Below are 19,557 nucleotides of genomic sequence, written 5' to 3'. Positions count from 1 at the left end.
AGCATGTTTTCTCAGCATCAGCTCTCATACACATCATTTGTGAAAAGAGCCACCAGGTTGCTTGGCTGAAATGACGTCATGCAGACTGGCTTGTTATGGAAGAATGAGCTCGTGGAAGAGCATTCTTCTTTTGTTACTATAGGTACAAGTGTATGAGCATTTTCTTATTTATTTAGTTATTGACAATAACGGGTATAGTTTATCTTAAAATATTCATTTTATTTGAACTCCATTGATTTTAGTTGCCTGCACCTTATTTAACAGTCACTATCAACACTGCTGTGATTCAAGTACCTCATTTTGCGCTGACATTGAGTAGCTACAACATTGTGAGTCCAACATTTCTTGAAGTCCACATGAAATCAAAATTGTACAACATCATTAACCACTCCCCTCCAACCATCATCTAGAGACACAAAGGAGGTGTGATAAAATCAAGCCCCTCCCTCTATTTTTCTCATTCAGATTCTGTTTCACTCAGAAATACATAAAAATACTGAAGTCGGCCACAACTTGTGGTCCATATGGCAAAAAAATTCTAGTTAGCTTGTGTGTTTTTTCCACCAGTGAAAATGGTTACAAAATATCAAGCGTTTTGTTTCAACTGGTCTGGAACAGCATATGTGAGTTGAGCAGAGAGATGGTGATTTTCCCTCGCATGCTCAAAACTTTCTGTAGGGTTTCCACTTCCCGCTCTGTGCACACTAACGTTGCGTTCCACTTTGCTTTTCACAAGTTCGCCTGCCCATCCAGTCCTGATGGTTAATGGTAAACGAACTTGGTAAACGAACCTCCGATAGAGGCTCGAACCCGAGGCTCGGCTTGAGCACCGAGTTCAACAAAGTGGCACTCAGCCAAGTAGTAAGAGAAACCCTGTTCAGAGGGATCATATAGAGTGAGAGGAAACACTGATTCTGTCAGCCAATCAAATTTGTGTTGCATAAAGCACAATGAAAGTTTATTTTATTTTATTTTTTTAGCTAGGGTAAGGTTGCAAGCTAGTTCATAAGCATAGCAAAGGCTCTCGCTCCCTCTGTTTGTGTCGTGTTATATAGGACACCTGTCCTATTTTCCTCTGCGTTTACTACTTACCACATTCCTGTGTGCATCTGAATACTGTTAAGAGAGACTTGGGCTCTTCAGCCACCAAATCCACCATGTTTTCATCCCTAACTCACTTTCACTCTTTCTTGAGTCTTGACGTTTCACAGTGACGGTAATCCATTACCATGAGCAGCCATGTAGGCCTTTGCGCTAAGGTTAGATGCATTAGTCAGCATATGTGTTTGCGTGACCTCTTTAACTGAGAGAGAGATCGCAGGTTGCAGCTTTAATTTCATGTAATGACTGATCTTTTGTAGTATTATTTGTTTTTATTTGGACTTTGTATGTCCAAGTAGGCTGGTCTTTTAATAGTTCATAGTAGGTCTAATTTCAGCATAGTATTTGGTATATGCCTAGATGTCAGTGAAAGTCATTTTCAGTACTATTAATAGAGTGTGTTCAGTGATGCAGTGACTGCAAAAAGTCATAGTCCTATATTATAGGATATTGATTTGGCATAGATTTTCAGTTGCATGTGTAGATTACATACAGGGACATACATACACATACTGCCTCATCCTGCAGTTCTTTTGCTGCAGATGCATAGCTCATGCATTTTTATGGAAGGAAAGGATATGTGGGTCAAGCACACATCTCTGTGCAGAAGCCTTTTACCACTGCTGGCTTTATACAAAGAGCATGCATGTATTACCTTCATGAGACAAGGAGGTCTTTCTTATACATTTCCTAATTTCCACATCCTCTTATCATTAATTCTCTAAAGCCCATCTTCCATTCATTCCTAGATTGCATCAGTAGGGTCTTAGTGGACACGTTGTTTGTTTCAGCATAAGATTTCACATCCTCTGGTCTGAGTCTTATGGCTGATTCTATTCCGTATCTCTGTGTCTATATATGTACATCCTGATCATTTCAATTACCACTTGCTACAACCAGAAAATAGAGCTCTTTCAAGCTCCGTGTCAAAATTGATCTGAGTATTGATCAACAATAGTAATTTTAATATACTTGCTTATTCTCAATGGGTGCCAGTTGTCGTTTTCGTATTATATGAATATAGTGTGGCTATTGAGCATCATCTGACCAAGACAAAGGTATGCAAACCTGTTTTATTTAGCTTTTAGAATACCTTTGTTAAATGGATACTTGGATTTTGTGGTTCAGAATTTTCATAATGAACACTAGTGATGTCCATTTAATAGTACTGCTAATAAATAATCAATAGAATACATTTTGCAATAGTTTTTTTGTAATGTAATTTATTCCTGTGATGGCAAAGCAGAATGTTCAGCTCCCATTACGGAGTCATATGATCCTTCAGGAATCATTCTAATATTCTGATTTGCGCTCAAGAAACACATTTTTCTATAATGTTGAAAACCATTGTGCTGCTGCTTAATATTCTTGTGGAAACTGAATTCTTTTCAGTATTCTTTGATTTCTAGGAAGTTCAAAAGAATAGCATTTATTTTAAATAGAAACGCCAATTTAATGCACCTTTGCTGAATAAAAGTATTAATTTCTTTCCAGAAAAATCTTATTGACCCCAAAGTTTTGAAATGTAGTGCATGGAAATTAAAATGACATTTTTCTTTTTCTTAAAGGAACCCATCACGCTCATTTTAATTTAATCAAATCAAGTTAATTTAGGCCTAATTAGTTTGTATTGATTTATAAAAAACACATAAAGATCAGCCTTTATGTTAAAAATATTTAATTTTGCCCAACTACAAATCAAGTTATAAAATTAATTTAATACCGTTGTATCAATGATAGTTAATATTTTACTATTTTACTATCAGAACATTTTAATAATTTTGATAAAATAACTTTTAAGAACTTCCATAAACTTATACAATTTTATAATAAACAGGAATAAAACTTTTGACTGTATTTTCTTGCACATGGCAACTGTAGCATCTGTCTCATGCTGAAAAAAAGAGAACGAATTCAATTGAGAATCACTGCAGACTAAAAAAAAAAATGTGTACAACACACAGCTTTTCCATTCAACAAATTTCTATTTGGTATGCAGAGACTGTGTAGCAGGAAACAACCACTGTGAAACACTGAATGTGCTTCCAAGCATACAAGCATGTTCAAAAGTTAGACATGATGTTAGGTGAATAATACAGAGAAGACGTACACATTGTTGCAACATCTGTGCACAATGTGTTCTTTTATTAAGCATCTCACATTCCTGTGATCTATCATGCACGTATGTGAAACTAAATGTATTTATTAGAGTTAGCCTATTCTATTTTATGTCAACTAATGAAAAATGCTTGTTGATAATTGACCGCTACATTATTTGGACTAGGGTTGTCACGATACCATAAAAATGTCTTACGATACTATACCAGCTGAAGTATCACGATACCATGCAGTATTGTGTTAATTTAAAATTCAATTCTACAAAATGAATCAAAATGTAATAAATAAATAGATGTAAGTGAAAACAGACAATATTATTCTCTGAATACTTAATTAATGTGAATGAATGACTGGCTATTGTTATCCATGAAATGATCTAAACAAAACTCATCTTAGCACTGCACAGAAGCTGCATGAAGTGACATTTAGATGTGGCATTTATACATTTAGACTGTATTTATAATTGCATAAATAATGTTATGAGATTAATGTTTTAAATACTAAATTCTGAATATAGAAATATGTTGGAAAATAATGTAATAATATGCCTACTTTTAGATGGGAAACTTAAAAATGGTCAGCAGGTGGCAGAAGTTCGTGATTGAATCACTGAGTCATTCAAACGATTCTTTCAAAACGGCTGAATCCTTCAGGAGCGAATCAAATGACTGTTTTTATGAATGGCTCAGTGAATCAGTGATTCGCCCAAATCAACGCGTTTGGATTCGAGCACAAACGAAACAAAAACAGCACTCTTGCACGTGTCGTATTGCCTAAGTGTCAGGAGCATTTTTGCTCGCATACCTTGAAATTTCGAGTTAGCAGCATGTATATTAAAACATAACATTCTAAAAAAAAATATATAAATATATATATATATATATATATATATATATATATATATATATATATTGATAAGAACTAAGTGCAAAGCCGCTATGCTGATGAATGGATTTGCATTCGTGATCGCAAAGACTCTTCCAGAAACGAATTATTACACCTGTTCTAGAAGTGCTCAAATGAATAAAACTGCGAGAATACTTTCTTGTAAGATATTATGATGTTGAATAAGTGATGCTTGAGCTGCTGTTTTTTTAAAATGACATCAGATGGTCTGAATCAGGCCCTTTCTTCTGATAAACTGCAGCATGAACAACGATGTGCAAGTGCGACTTCTCATTGCAAACTGAACTGAAGCATCGGGGAAACACTCAATACCATATAACGCGTATACACAGCCTGTACTACACAGAGCACAGCAGAAAGACATTTGGCAATCAACTTGTAATGTTTCTGCTGGCATGCACGTTCAAATGAACGTTTTAAACAGTGTTTCTGCCGTGCATACAACATATCTTATGGTACCGTATATGGACGATACTACCATTTAAAAAAAAAACAATGGCACAGCGGGTATTGTTAAGCTTTAGTATCGCGATACTACTGTAGTACCGGTGTATCGTGCAACCCTAATTTGGACAGTGTTGGAGTAAAGGAGGATTAAAATATTTTTAGAAAACTATGGAAATCTTAGGAGCCCTAAAAGTATCCCAATAGACCTACAGAGAATTATCTGAGCTAATAGTAAAATATTAGCAATATATGGTATATATGTCTACAAAATAAACTTTTTTTAAATACACTGCTGATTTTAAAAGGCCACAGTGTTTCTAAGAACCAGATGGTGTTATTACCAGCAGGAGGTAACAAGCTAAACCTTGACCATTTAGGTAGAGTCAGCCTTTTCCCCCCATTTGTACACTAAACTAAATTCAGCATCTCAACATGGGTACTTTACAAATTTGAGCTACCTTCCATTGCAATGTTGTTCTTTTTTTGACCGAGTTTGCACTATATTGTCCAACCTTATTTTTTTGTATTTTGTCCAACCTTATAAATAATGGGTTGTTACTGTGCTAATAATTTGATTATTAATTGTGTAAATTGGGACATTCTTCTTTTGGTGAAATATCCCCAAATATTCTCTGAATCTGTTGACAGCATTTTTAAGGTGGGCTGAAACAGTCCATACGTGGACCATGGTGAGCCATCTGGAGGCTGAGCAGGGGTGATGGACATGCTCAGGTCTTTTCCATTCAGGCCACCTTGGACTGACAGCTGAATGTTTGTCTTAATACCCACTGGGTCTGACCACATGCATGCGCCCACATATATATCTACACACACACACACACACACACTTGTTTCACTATCCTTGTGGGGACATTCATAGGCGTAATGGTTTTTATACTGTACTTACTGTATGTGCCATTGCCCTACACCTAAACCTACCCCTTACAGGAGACTTTCTGCATTTTTAGATTTTCAAAAAACTTAATTCTGTGTGATTTATTAGCTTGTTTGCCCATGGGGACCTCAATTTAGGTCCCCACCGTGACACGAGTCCCCATGAGTCTGTGTATTCAGGTTTAAGTCCCCACCTGAATAGAAAAACAGGTATACACACACACACACACACACACACACACACACACACACACACACACACACACACACACACACACACACACACACTCACTATCTCTCTCTCTCTCACTCACTCACTCACTCACTCACTCACTCTCTCTCTCACTCTCTCTCTCACTCTCTCTCTCTCTCTCTCTCAAGCTGACATTGTACACCGTTTCAGGCAATAAATGATGTTTCTCCCTGCAGTGGCTTCCAATGTCAGCACATTACTTGCTCCTATTGGTGAGAACAGGCCTTCAACATGCCAATTTTCCATTTATTCTCACAGATGTTAGAGCTTTTCATCCATGATGCTTCATTCAAAATCATTGGTAAAGTCCTTGGTCAAATTCTTGACTACACTGAGTCAAGGCCATTCAATTTTCTTCACAGTTTATAAATGAACCTCACCTGAGCTTCTAGTTTATTTTTCACAAAGCTTACTTAAATTCATGCCTTGCGTATGCGTTGTGGATATTTATTAACGTTCATCCTCTTGTGTGGATTTCTCCCCCATTCTGTCCTCAGCTGGTCCGATTTAACATCTGATCCGAGCAGTAAGCACTGCACATTCAGCCTTAGGCGTGTGTTTGTCACACTCCTGCTTTCTTACTTTCCTCTGTGCCTTTGACGTCCCTTGCTCCCTTTTCCCCCAATCCATGGCCTCAGACACACACACATACACACACACACACACACACACACACACAGCGCCCAGTTCCTCTTGGGGTAGCCAGAAGAGGTGCACATGTCCTCCCTATGACATATCTACCCCACACGATTTTATCTCCTGGCACCACAGAGAGGACATGTGTGGTGTTGTTTGGTTTGGTTGACACTTATAGTCTCGCACAAACACACAAGCTAAGCCATATTCACAAAATACTTAATGTGTAAATACGCAAATGGAAAGAGAAGTTAATTACTACCTTTCTTGTTGGTTAATGTGAAAACATGCAGATTAATTGGCCCCCTGTAAAAGCCGACCTTCTTCTTTCTGCACAGAGTAGACTATATGCTGTCATTATAGTCCATTTAAGCTTTGAGCTTTTTTCTGAACAGGAAAGGCCTTTGAGAGAACCTATTCTTCAGCCAGAAAAGATCAGTGGGTGATGGCATGTGTAGCAGGCAGTTGGCAGGACCTGAACCTCCTCTGTCCTTTAGCGGTTTATTTATTTATAGTGGAATGTAAACAAAATGAAGACTTAAAGTCAGCATGAAATCAAAATTGACCTTACTTTTTATACGTTCTTGGTCTTCAGATCATTTTAAATCTTATAAGGGAATTTATGTATACACTGAAAAAACTAACATGTAAAATTTACTTAATAAAATCCTCGTAACAATTTGCACTAACACTTCTGTTTATTAATTAGTTAAATTTACTAAATTTAGTTAAGTAAAATTTACTGCTTTAATTTTAAGTAAAACACGCTTTCCAGAATCAAGTAAAATCTATGTATTAAATGACATTTGTTAAAATATTAAGTAAATATTACTAAATTCTATTTAAGGCAGGATTTATATTTATTCTAAGCATTTAGATAAAGTCTATATATTTTTTTTAAATACTAACACACAGCTGTCCTTAAAACATTAAGTAAATTTTATTTACTGTTATAAGGTAGGTTTTATTTATTTAATATTTCAATTAATTTATTAAATATATGCAATTAAATATTACTAAAAATATAATAATTTTGTCTGCATTTTAATAAACCACACAGTGTAGATACAATCAACATTTATTTTGTTCCAACATTAAACAATGACTCAGTCACACAAATGTATTGTTTTTAAAGTTACATAAAGCAAAACCTAAGTTTTTTAAATGACAATGTCTTTGATTACGGGTTCAGATGCTGTACAAGTAATAAACTGAAGCTCGTCTACAATTTCATCAATGCATTTACTAGGCACATTAAAAATGCAGCCTAATTTAAGCAATAAGGAACCAAGTTGATCAACGATGACTTCACACAAATCTTCACCCTCTTTTACAAGAGTTTCTTCGGAAGCAAAAATTTCACTTTCTTCTACAAAACTATCTTCAGTTGGCTGATCTGAATACATCTGGAATAAAGTATTCTTAAAATCTTCAAGGCAGTGAGGAGTGTGCTTCCTGCTTCTATGTGAAGCGAAAGTTGAATATATATATTGGTACTGTAGTCACAGTCTTTAAAAACACAATGAACAGTTTCATTCTTTTTCAGATGAACTCCAATGTGTTCCAAAAATTGCCTCTCTGTATGACAATTAAATGAATTGCACACAAGGCATGAAAAGGACACAGTTTGACTTAAATGTTGTGGTTGTGCATGGTCTCTAGAAAAATGTGCTCTAAGAGCCCCCTAACCTTTAAACGAACAAGGACAAATTAAGTGCAAGCAAGGCACCGACCAGCCCTGACCGGTATGTGGATGTTTCAATCTGTAATGCTTTAACAGCTCTAAACGTTTTGATGTCTCAAATTTGCAATATTTGCCAAGACATAAGATAAAAGTGTACTGTTTATCCTTGATGAAACACCAGGGTTAAAAACCATGCGTCTGGGAGATTTCCTAAATGCAGTCAACCTGTAAATGAACAAACACAATTAGTTATATTAAAACAACAGAATTAATAAAAATACATTACATTTAAGGTAGAAAATTACATGAGAACTAATTAATAAACAGAAGCTGAAATACAAGCAGGAGTTGTATTCTGATGTGATGCTTGTTAACAATCATAATGTCTAGGTATCAGTGAAATAGGTTCATTTAAACACGTAAGTCAATATCAGAACTTTTCAGACACTTTCTGGACTGAACAAATTTATCAACCTATTTCAATAGTTTATGATCAAGTACAAAAAAAGTTAAATCTCCAGTTATGTAGATTCTAAATCTTAGATGGCTTATTATGATTAAAATGATGCTGCTAAATTTCGAAGTATTTGTTCTACACTATTACTATTTGTAATGATATCACCAATATTTTTTTAACATTGTTTAACCAAATCTTTTGTCTTTTTTTTTATTCTCAGTTTTGTAATATATCTGAGAAAAAAACGCTTGTGTAATCCACAAAGATTAACATAAACTGTAGAAGGTATAAACGTTATTGTGCTTTTCACCCAGAAATAAAACGCAGCTCTTTGTAACATTATGCGTTTAGGGCAATTTTGGTTGGTCCAATAATCTCAAGGCAAATCGTGCTATAGACACGAAATGTAAAGCTTATTTATTCGTTTTCACACAATTTTTTTTCCGTGTCACTCAACACGATTTATTTCATGTAATGTAGTGTAAGTGTAACCTGATCGCACTTAAATGAGGGGGGTGGCAAATTATGTCTGAACTTTTCCTAATGCAAATTTTCGAATTGGCGTGTTTTAACAATTCACTGACTAACACAAATTTCTTTGGTTTTAAATTGACTTCTGTATGAGACTAGTGATTCATGGACTGCAGTGGAAAATGCAGGCCTAGGTTAATGTAACCTCGAGTTAACATTACTAGAGTTACACAACAAAGTCAATCGGATTCTCATGGACCTGTACATTGTCATAAATTACTACAGAAAAAGCCAATAACTTACCGTACACAATAACTTTGCATCCACGTGTGATAATCCCAACCACACGCGTGGCAGTCGCAACCGTCTGTCTCGGATCCAAAACGCGGGCATGTGATTCAGTCACGTGGATGTGAACGTGAAAAAGATTTTTGATTAAAATTTACTCCGTATTTTTAGGTTTATGTGCAATGACTTTAAAACAGTTAAATAATTTCAGAAAATGTATAATACAATTTACTATTCCCACACAGTTCATTTTATACATGAATTAATTGCGTATTTATTTAAAATTTTACTTAGAAATTCTAGTTCTCAATGAATTGTAATATTACAATGTAAAAATTATGACAGTAAATCTAGTATATTTTACTATACCTCAAAGTTTGTTTTTCAGTGTAGTAAGAAAAATGGCTAGTCCATTTAAGGTTTAAGATTACATTTAACAGAGCTATTAAATTATTAGCATTAAAAGATTAACTTAACACCATGTTCTAACCAGACACAATGTGAGAAGATTCCAGCAACACAATTGTTTTCTATTCGCACCAGATGCATTCACAACTACAAGAATCAATCACAAATCACAGCCAATCAGAAGAATGTGTGAACAGACTCTTTCTGCAATTTAAATCATTGAATTAAATGATTTTAACATTATTTAAAATACACACTCATTGGCTGTTGCAGTGTTTGCATATTTGTAATATGCATATTTGTTTATATGAAGGTCCCAGTTTGAACGCTATCTTTTATTTTTTTAAGAGCTGAGGTTAACTATTATTGTTGCTTTCATTGTGGCTATTAAAGTCATGCATAATGACAAATTAAATTATTTGAATATGATGCAAAATGCCATCAGTATCTGAGCTGTCAGCTGTGATGTTGCAGAAATAGAAATCATTGAAAAAATCCCTTGTTGTAACATGGAAGAGAGATATATATTTTTTTTTTTAATGGCATCTTGCAGCGTCGCTGGTTTGGGTGCAGTGTTAAGTGAGTGTAAGATAAATGTAAATGTAATCTAAATAAAAGAAATGGGCGTGAACAATTACAAATCCAGTATCAACTGGTACAGATAAATAATTATTATTATAAGAAAAATATCTAATAACGGTCAATAGAACCGTCTCTCTAAAATCTGACACGCATTTTAAGGTTTTGGAGTCTACTGATGAGCTGTTGAGCATTGTGCAGTGTTGAGGATTCTCCAGGACCAGGATTGGAAAAAACTGGACTAACGAAACATAAAAATGACTTCCAGCTTAACATATCTTGGTTTATACATCTCCATGAGGTTCATAGATTGATAAATGGATATTTGAAAGGCTTCAGTGAAACTTTTGTTTCAACTCTGATGCAAATTCGTCAGAGCGTGTCAGTTGGTTTGGAGGTGGAATTAGTCAGTTTTTGTCAAAGCTGATTCAATATCTGCCCACGTCACTGATGCAGATTCTTATACCCACAATATGTCAGTTCAGACTTCCGTGGTGCTCACTTAACTCTGATTCATAAAACTTGCTTCCGCCACTGCTGCCTGCTTCAACGGGGTGCTTGTGCTAACGACTCGCTTTTGCATAACTCTGCCGACAGTCTTGTTTTGAACCCGTTTTTTTGTTTTGTTTTGTTTGCAGCAGCTGCCATGACAGGGGTGGGGGCAGAGGATGACATCCCTCTCTGTGAGAGGAAAACTGTCACTGACTTCTGCTATCTCCTGGACAAGTCCAAACAGCTTTTCAATGGCTTAAGGTCAGTCTCTTCTCAGCGTCTGAGCATTTTGCTGTTTATCTGTGGTCTTGTTTGCCTTCCAGATTGCTGTCTAGGTCCAATTCTGCAGTGACCTTATGTACACTTACTCTCAGCTCAATCTCTTTCTTTCTTTCTTGTTTGTTGTTTTTGTTCATTCATTGTTTTTGTTTTCATATTTGCTTTTGCATTAATTTTTTTAATATTTGTTCATTCTTTTGTTAATTTGTTCTTATTTGGTTTCATTTTTTTCTTTCTCTCACTTCTTTGTCCCATGTTTTGTTGTATTTCTGTATTTGTTCTTTCTTTTTAATTTTCTTTTTTTTTTTGCTTGTGCATTGTTCATTTGTTTCTGTTGTTTTAATTCCTTAATTTTTTTTCATTTGTCTGTTCATTTGTGTTTGGGTATGACCCATGAGGAGTTCATTTGAATACCAAAGCCAAGCTTGTTTTCTGTTCTCGCAATACCTATAAATCATGCCTTTAACCATATAGTGACAGTGACTAATGTTAGTATCAAATATGGTGACTTGCGTAACACTGGAATGTCTTATCACAGTTGAGACAATGTTATTTAATAACCAAGTCTAGTCGAGGCGGCCAAATCTTAATTAACCGACAGCAGCTTCAAATGCTTTTTAAATTTATGACAGCATTGAGCACATCGCTTGGGTTGCTTTCAGACCATGAAAGCATGGGAGTGGGAATGGGAGAACCAGCGACAGAATCTAAAACCTCTGGCTGACATAAAGTTCATATTGCCATCACTGTGAGTTACTGGAATCCCATATGAGCAAAAACGTGAATGGTGCTCGTATTTTAAGACGTGTAAGAGGATTGTCCCCAACCCAGTTCACACAGTCTACAGAATTCAGTCTCAAAATTTAGGTGAATCGAGAAAATATAAAGAGGTAATTTACCCAAAAATGTTGTTCAAAACAAATATTTCTAATGTAAAATGTGAAGCTAATGTCTTTTTAATCATGCAGTGAAAGTCAATGGGGTTCAGTGTTGTTTGGACCTTACTGACTTTCAACATGAAGGTGAGTGTATATATATAGACAGGACATTGATTTTGGATGAACTATTCTTTTAAAAAAAGTCAGTGCTTTATCTATAAATGAGCAGGTTCTAATGTCTCATCTGTGCTGTGCTTTATGCATGTGTTGATGTTTGCCTGTTCATCCGTAGGGAGCTGAGAGCCCTTTATATTTTCCAGTGTCTGGGTGAAGTGAGCTCAGTTTTACATCTGAATGAATCTTCAGCGCTCCTCTTCCACCCCCTCAAATCTGCCAGCGTTTGTCTCTGCATTACACACACTCTTAAAAAATGAATCACGTCACTCCGTGTTTATCACCATTTCTCAGTGGCCAGTAGGTTGCGTTTGAGTTAATCAGTCATTTTTAGCTAAGACTATTTATAGGACAAGTATGTCAGTAGCTGTGGGCTCTATCTCTCTCTTTTTTAGCTTTCTCTCTCTTTCTTCCCCCATTCTTTTTCTCTCTCTTTTCTTCTTGTCTTCACAATCTGTATTCCTTCCCTCCTCTCTTATCTCTGTTTCCATGTCCTGTCCTCATGTACAGGGTGTGTGTTTGTTACATTTGTATTGCATAAGCGACTGAGACTGCTACAGTCCAGGAGGTTGTTTCATAGACTAACCCACATGTTCTGACATTCATATGTTCATGCAGTAGGTTATTTGCGCATCAAGGAAATTTGTTTCTTAACCTCATCTGTAGCAAAACGGGAACAAACAAAAATTGGCAAAAATAAGCTAAATCGGGGGAAAAATGGCGCTCTTGCTTCTGTGATATTGTTAAACTATGATGTGATATAAATATAAGACAAAAACCCATGCTGGGGCATTTTTTTGCCTTCATATCTTGAATATTAGGAAAATAAAACTGCATTCATAAGCTACATCACATCAAGTCGTTGTTCCTCATCATGTTTGTCAGCAACTGCATGCAGTGTAAGATGACGTACAGGACTAGGCGGGGCAGTGTGCATTAAAATTCATTAATTTGAATTCATTTTGTTTTTTCATAATTAATCACACCAAATTAACACAAATCAACAGATATTTCCTTGCCTTAAGGCTTCTAAATTTGATCTGAAACCCATCTGAAATTGATAAGTGATACACATGTCTCTCCTGCATTTGGGATATTTTCAGTTTGTGTATCGCATTGCCAAACAGAATCAACTAATAGTAAGAAAAAAATGCATCCACTGATTTTCTTCAGCATTAGTATTGTAGCATTAGTCCGAGCATTAAGATGCATTTAGTCCTCATTATTTATGCATGAAGGATTGCATATGATGCTCTGTACATACCGTATATAAATATGCATGTATATACATTTATATGTTTTATACCTCAATGATAGCTTGTCTACACAAATACAGGACTAGATGCTTGTTATGAGGCCACGCCCCCATGCCCTGTTTCTCCATGTTAATTAGGCTGTCTAACCAGTAGCGGCCTACTTCTGCATTTGACGCTTAGCAACACCCTGTAGAGCTCAGTAATGAAACGGCTATTATTAATTGGTCTCATTTCCTTACCTAATACTTCCACTACTTGATAGCGCTCACTGTCTTTTACCTCTTTGGTATCTCTTTAGTAAACAAGCTTGACTCAGTTGAGACATTCATAGTGGCTTTTATAGTAACATTTTCATTTTCATATTCACATTAGTATTCTTTATCGGCATGTAATGGAGTTTAAAAAAATGCAAACACATATACACAACCGTTAAAATGTTTAGAGTTAGTAAGAATTTCTTTTTTAAAAGAATTTAATATTTTTATTCAGCAAGAACACATTAAATGGATCAAAAGTGACAGTGAAGAAATTTTCAATGTTATTTCAACTTCATACAATTTCATGTAAACTTTATATTCATCAAAGAATCCTGAAAAAAACAAAACAATGTATCACTGTTTCCACAAAATATAAAGCAGCACAACTGTCTTCAACACTGATAATAATAAGAAATGTTTCTTGAGCATCAAATTATCATATTAGAATGATTTCTGAAGCATCATGTGACACTGAATACTGGAGGAACGGCTGCTGAAAAATTAGCTTTGCATCACAGGAATGTATTACATTTTAAAATATATTAAAATACAAAAAAAATAAAAATTTAAACTGTAATAATATTTCACAGTATTGCTGCTTTTACTTCTTTTGAACCCAGACTTTTGAACGGTATTGTATGTGTATGCCATCATAGCTATGTTCAATTTAAAAAACAATATTTCTCTCTCTCTCTCTCTCTCGCTCTCTCTCGCTCTCTCTCTCTCTCTCTCTCTCTCTCTCTATATATATATATATATATATATATTCCCAGAAACGTACAAAGAATAAGTATATAAGAAAATGTATAATAAATATTTATATTAAAATATTTTAGATATCTAATATCTTTATAGATTTAGATTTTTTAAAAATCAATATCAATAGAATTACTTACTGCCATATAGTGTTAGCAGACTTTCCTAAACTAACTTTTTTGTTAATGTCAGTTCCAGAATAAATTGGAAAAAAATTGGAGTATAAATGGCCTCAGCCATACAGCATGCAGATATAATATTGCCATGTTACTCGACTACACCACATCTGACCCCATCTGCACACACCCCATCCTGGCTCCCTCCTTTCCTGCCTTCCCTAATTTACAGGTCTGTCCCTGGCTGTGCTCTGCCAGTGAATCTGTCTTGTGGGTATTAATACTGTCAGCGAGGATGGGAAATTAATGGTGCATGTAGTGAAATTAAAGCCCTGCCTAATGACTGCACCTATCTCCTTCCTGACCTTGTCTCTCGCAGTCCACAAGGGCACCGGGGTGAACCGTAAATCTCACAAATCCATCTCTATAACCTTACACTGTGTGTGAATGCACATTATCAATGAAAGCTGCAGAAATAAAATGTGTGCGTGTTCATGCTACAGCCGATTCTGCATGAATGAAAGGAGGTGTGTCTGTGCCGCGGGTGTTTCATTGTGTTGCGTGATGTGTGTGTGTGCGCGCGCGCATGCATTTTGTGTATTGGCTAACTCAAGGTTATGTCTGGACATGATTTATTTTTTGACGTTCATTTTTGTCCCCACGCCTTTCCCTGCTTGGCCGTTACAGGTTCATAAAAGATGCATCATCTACTGTAATTGTGTGTGAACGTGTGTAAATGAGGGCTTTTGCATTTACCTGCTGTATTCCTTCCCCAGTCCCTGCTTCTGTTGTCATGGCAACCATCTGATGATAACAATAGGGCCTAGAGGTGTTTTGGGAGGGTTCAGGGGGAAAAGGACGGGAAAGGAATAAAGAACGAGTTGAGGCAGAGGAGGCAAAAGAGCTACTTCTCCAGCTGATTGCCATAGCTCATCAAATTCCTTCACATCATCGGCACTATGACTCACACAGCCCTGCCCAAACACTCTCACCCACTCGCACTTTCTGACTCTCTGTGATTGCTCTGTTTTTGCTCTCTTCCACCACTAATGTCTTCACATCATCGCTATGATGCTAATTAAGTGCATGACAGCCATGACCACTTGTATATTTGGAAGGCTCATCTGCTGTTGTCCACATGATATCCTGAGATAGATAGGAGTGTCAAGGCAGAAGGGCAGAAATGGCTTATGTAATTGGTTTGAACACAAACTTGATATTGTAGTTATTAAAACAAACTGGTGATTAAAGCAGTGAGTCACAGGATCTTGATCATATTCACAAAGCAAATTCATTTGTATAGAAGTCTGGTAATATAGGGAAAATAATATTTACCTCATATAGTCTCATTTTCAATGCAGTTATAAATTAATAAATGATAACATTTCATCCAAAAATGAAAAATTTGTCATTTATGCACTCTCATGTTCTTCTAAACTTGTATAACTTTCTTTTTTTCTGTGGAACATAAAAGGAGACGTTTTGAGAAATGTATCAGTTGTTGTTGTTTTTTTGTTTTTGTTTTGGCTATACAATGGAAGTCATTGGTCACCAAAACTGTTTGGCTACCCAGAATTCCTCAAAATATTTTTTTGTGTTCTGCAGAAGAATCAGTTGTTTCTATTGTAGAAGTCTCGGTTTGATTGTTTACTACATACATTTGTATCAAATTAATTGTGATATGATTTTCTAGTGGTAAAGGGATAGTTCACCCAAAAATGGAAATTGTCACTAATTCCTCACTAAGACCTTTCGTTCATCTTCAGAACACAAATTAAGATATTTTTGATGAAAATCCAAGAGCTTTCTGACCCTGTATAGACAGCAAGGGTACTACCATGTTCAAGGCCCAGAAAGGTAGTAAGAACATTGTTAAAATAGTCCATGTGACATCAGTGGTTCAACCTTAATTATATGAAGCTACAGGAATATTTTTTTTATGCGCGAAGAAAACAAAAAAATAACGACTTTATTCTACAATTTCTTCTCTTCCGTGTCAGATTGCAATGTGCATTCATGAGAGTATTTTTAACAATGTCCTTACTATCTTTTTGGACCTTGAACATGGTAGTTGCGTTGCTGTCGATGGAGGGTCAGAAAGCTCACGGATTTCATCAAAAATATCTTCATTTGTGTTCTGAAGATGAACAAAGGTCTTGCGGGTTTGGAACAACGTGAGGGTGAGTAATTAATGACAGAATTTCCATTTTTGGGTGAACTAACCCCTTTAAGACTGTCAAGTCAAATTTATTTGTATAGCACTTTATAAAATACAGATTGTTTCAAAGCTGTTCACCGTAATAAACAAGAAAATAAAAATATTAAAGGGATAGTTCACCCAAAAATGAAAATTCTGTCATCATTTACTCACCTTCAAGTAGTTCCAAACCTGTATGAATTTCTTTGTTCTGCCGAACACAAAGGAAGATATTTTGAAGAAAGTTTGTAACCAGGCTGTTTTGGGGCACCATTGACTTCCATAGTAGGAAAAAAAAAAAAAATACTATGGAAGTCAATGGTGCCCCAGAAATGCTCCGTTTCCCACATTCTTCAGAATATCTTCCTTTGTGTTCAGCAGAACAAAGACATTCATACAGGTTTGGAACTACTTGAGGGTGAGTAAATGATGACAGAATTTTCATTTTTGGGTGAACTATCCCTTTAAGGTTGCAGAGTTCCTTAATTATGAATTTAATACAATTTCAGCTGTAAAACATTGTCATTATGGATATTCAGCTATCACGAGGGTCTTGTTTTTAGTTATTTGTTCAAATTGTCCTTGTTTAAGACGCTCCTTTAAAGTCTGCTTAAAATTACATTTCACCACATCTATTTTTTAAATGCATATTATTATTAATATTATTCTCCAATCAGTAAGTCTGCTTAAACCTCACCCCTTTCTTACAATTAGCTCTCAGCATAAATTCAGCCGATCTGCCTCCATCCAATTAACAACCGAGTTTCACTCAGATGTACGTCACAGTACGGACATAAAGATATGTCACTTCTTCAGTTACATTGTGACTTTAAGTTGTCACATGAACAGGATAATTCTATTTTCAATCCCGAATACTGATTGTATGAACACAAACACTTAGAAATTGTTTTTGATTTTGCTCGTAATTTAATGGCTTTAATACCTAAACTGATAAATTGATGCTTCAGAACCAATGAATGGGGAGAATGCATTATTAAACTGAATTTGGCCGTGTATCTCTTGTTTGTTCTCTCACACTCCTGCAGGGATCTGCCTCAATATGGACACAAGCAGTGGCAGTCCTATTTTGGCCGAACATTTGACATATACACCAAGCTGTGGAAGTTTCAGCAGCAGCACAGGTCAGCCCTCTAGATGGATCTATTTTTGAAACAGAAAGGTCTGTTTTTACCAAAAGCACAAAAATAAAGCAGGTTCTTTGGCTTAGAACTACATAAGACTGTGAAGATTTAACATGCTTGATCAAACTTCCCTCTGATAGCTCCTCTGCACCAATGATGTCAATATTAATGACAGATGATTTCTTATTTGGTTTTGCATTACTGGACAATAGACAAGTCCTGGACAACCGGTATGGTCTCAAGAGGTGGCAGATAGGTGAAGTGGCCTCAAAAATTGGCCAGCTGTACTACCATTACTAGTAAGGAGCTTTTTTTTTTTTTTTTTTAACACAACTCACTTCAGCTTGTTTCAAATGGTGTTTTAGATATTTTTTTACGCATTATTATTATTATTATTATTATTATTATTTTTATCTTCTTCAGCCTCCGCACTTCAGAAACAAGCTACCTTAATGAAGCCTTTTCCTTTTATTCGGCCATTCGCCAACGATCATATTACCACCAAGTCAACAAAGAAGACAGGTGAAAAGAAGCTGCTGTACAATGAACTGTGATGAGCAAAGTTGATACTTTTTTCTTTTATTATTTAATATGTTCTTGAAAGTTCTTTTGAAGTAATATACTTACAAGAAAAAGTAAAGATCTCAATTTATGTATGTCATTTATGTATGTTCATTAATTTTGCCCCGTGTCCTTTGTGCAGGCCAGAGCTGGTTGTAAAAAAGCTGAGGTATTATGCTCGCTTTATCGTTGTTTGTCTTTTGCTCAACAAGATGGACCTGGTTAAAGTGTTGGTCAAGGTAAGTCATGGACAGCAGACCAAACGGACCAGTTACACATTTTTAGTCCATGGCTCACTATAGATATTCAGTTGAACAGAGGTTCTTGCCAAAAGATCAGTCAGCAGCGACGGTCTGTTTGGCCACTTATGCAGCTGGAATTAATACAAAATTCATGCCTCATCAATTTTGGCACTGTTTAAGTAAAATTACTCCTATACATTTTGTAGTTTTTAATGTTGTATTTGGTTTTACCAAGGGCTAATTTGTATACTGCCAACAATGCACTGTTTATGAGAAGAAAAACACAGCAGGGTATATATGGGTGTGTCTGAGACCATCTGTGGTGTATTTTTCTGCAGGAGCTGTCTGAAGAGATTGAGGACTACACCCAACGCTTCAACACAGAGGACCAGTTAGAGTGGAATCTGGTGCTGCAGGAAGTTGCTGCTTTTGTGGAGGTGAGATTGTAATTTTTTTTATAAGTCTCTTGCAGTGCATAAAAATGCATAGTATTGTGCAATTAAAGTCACAGTGAAACACCATTGACAGCTCATATTACTTCCATAAAGTGATGACTTGCCAGCTGAAATAAAACAAAAAAAAATTTTTTTTTCATTGTAATAATATACACCCCAGTACATACATTACACTACTGTTCAAAAGCTTGAGGTCAGTATGTTTTTTTATGTTTATGAAAAAAGTCTCTTATGCTCACAGAGGCTGCATTTATTTGTTCAAAAAATACAGCTACAAAAGTAAGTTACATATTATTAGAAAGAACGAACATAGAAAAGTTTTAAAAAATAAATTAGAAAAGAAAGAAAATAATTTATAAAAAAAAAAAAAATAGAAAACTTATGTAACAAATGTCTTTACTGTAACACTTTAGTATAGGGACCAATTCTAACTATTAACTAGTTGCTTATTAGCATGCCTATTATTAACATATTGCCTGTTTATTGGTATTTTAAAAAATCACATATTCT

At 35.6% G+C, this 19,557-nt stretch overlaps 1 protein-coding gene across 5 annotated transcripts in view; it reads left to right on the top strand.

Annotated features, from left to right (window-relative positions):
- scai (suppressor of cancer cell invasion) overlaps positions 1-19,557 on the top strand; it is a 30,439-nt gene that overhangs the window by 1,440 nt on the left and 9,442 nt on the right. For 3 of the 5 annotated variants that reach the window (XM_058776176.1, XM_058776178.1, XM_058776174.1), the window contains 6 exons: positions 10,881-10,995; positions 17,694-17,789; positions 18,002-18,088; positions 18,213-18,311; positions 18,493-18,589; positions 18,931-19,029. In XM_058776176.1, the coding sequence (XP_058632159.1) occupies positions 10,889-10,995; positions 17,694-17,789; positions 18,002-18,088; positions 18,213-18,311; positions 18,493-18,589; positions 18,931-19,029 (585 nt within the window). In that variant the 5' untranslated portion in view covers positions 10,881-10,888. The remainder of the gene's footprint in view (positions 1-10,880; positions 10,996-17,693; positions 17,790-18,001; positions 18,089-18,212; positions 18,312-18,492; positions 18,590-18,930; positions 19,030-19,557) is intronic. The other 2 variants (XM_058776175.1, XM_058776179.1) reach the window with 2 other exon arrangements.

The sequence above is a fragment of the Onychostoma macrolepis genome, chromosome 05, assembly GCF_012432095.1.
Source record: "Onychostoma macrolepis isolate SWU-2019 chromosome 05, ASM1243209v1, whole genome shotgun sequence".
In the NCBI taxonomy this organism is placed as follows: domain Eukaryota; kingdom Metazoa; phylum Chordata; class Actinopteri; order Cypriniformes; family Cyprinidae; genus Onychostoma; species Onychostoma macrolepis.
The sequence above is the reverse complement of the archived record's forward strand: the minus strand, read 5'-3'. Positions and strand labels throughout refer to the sequence as shown.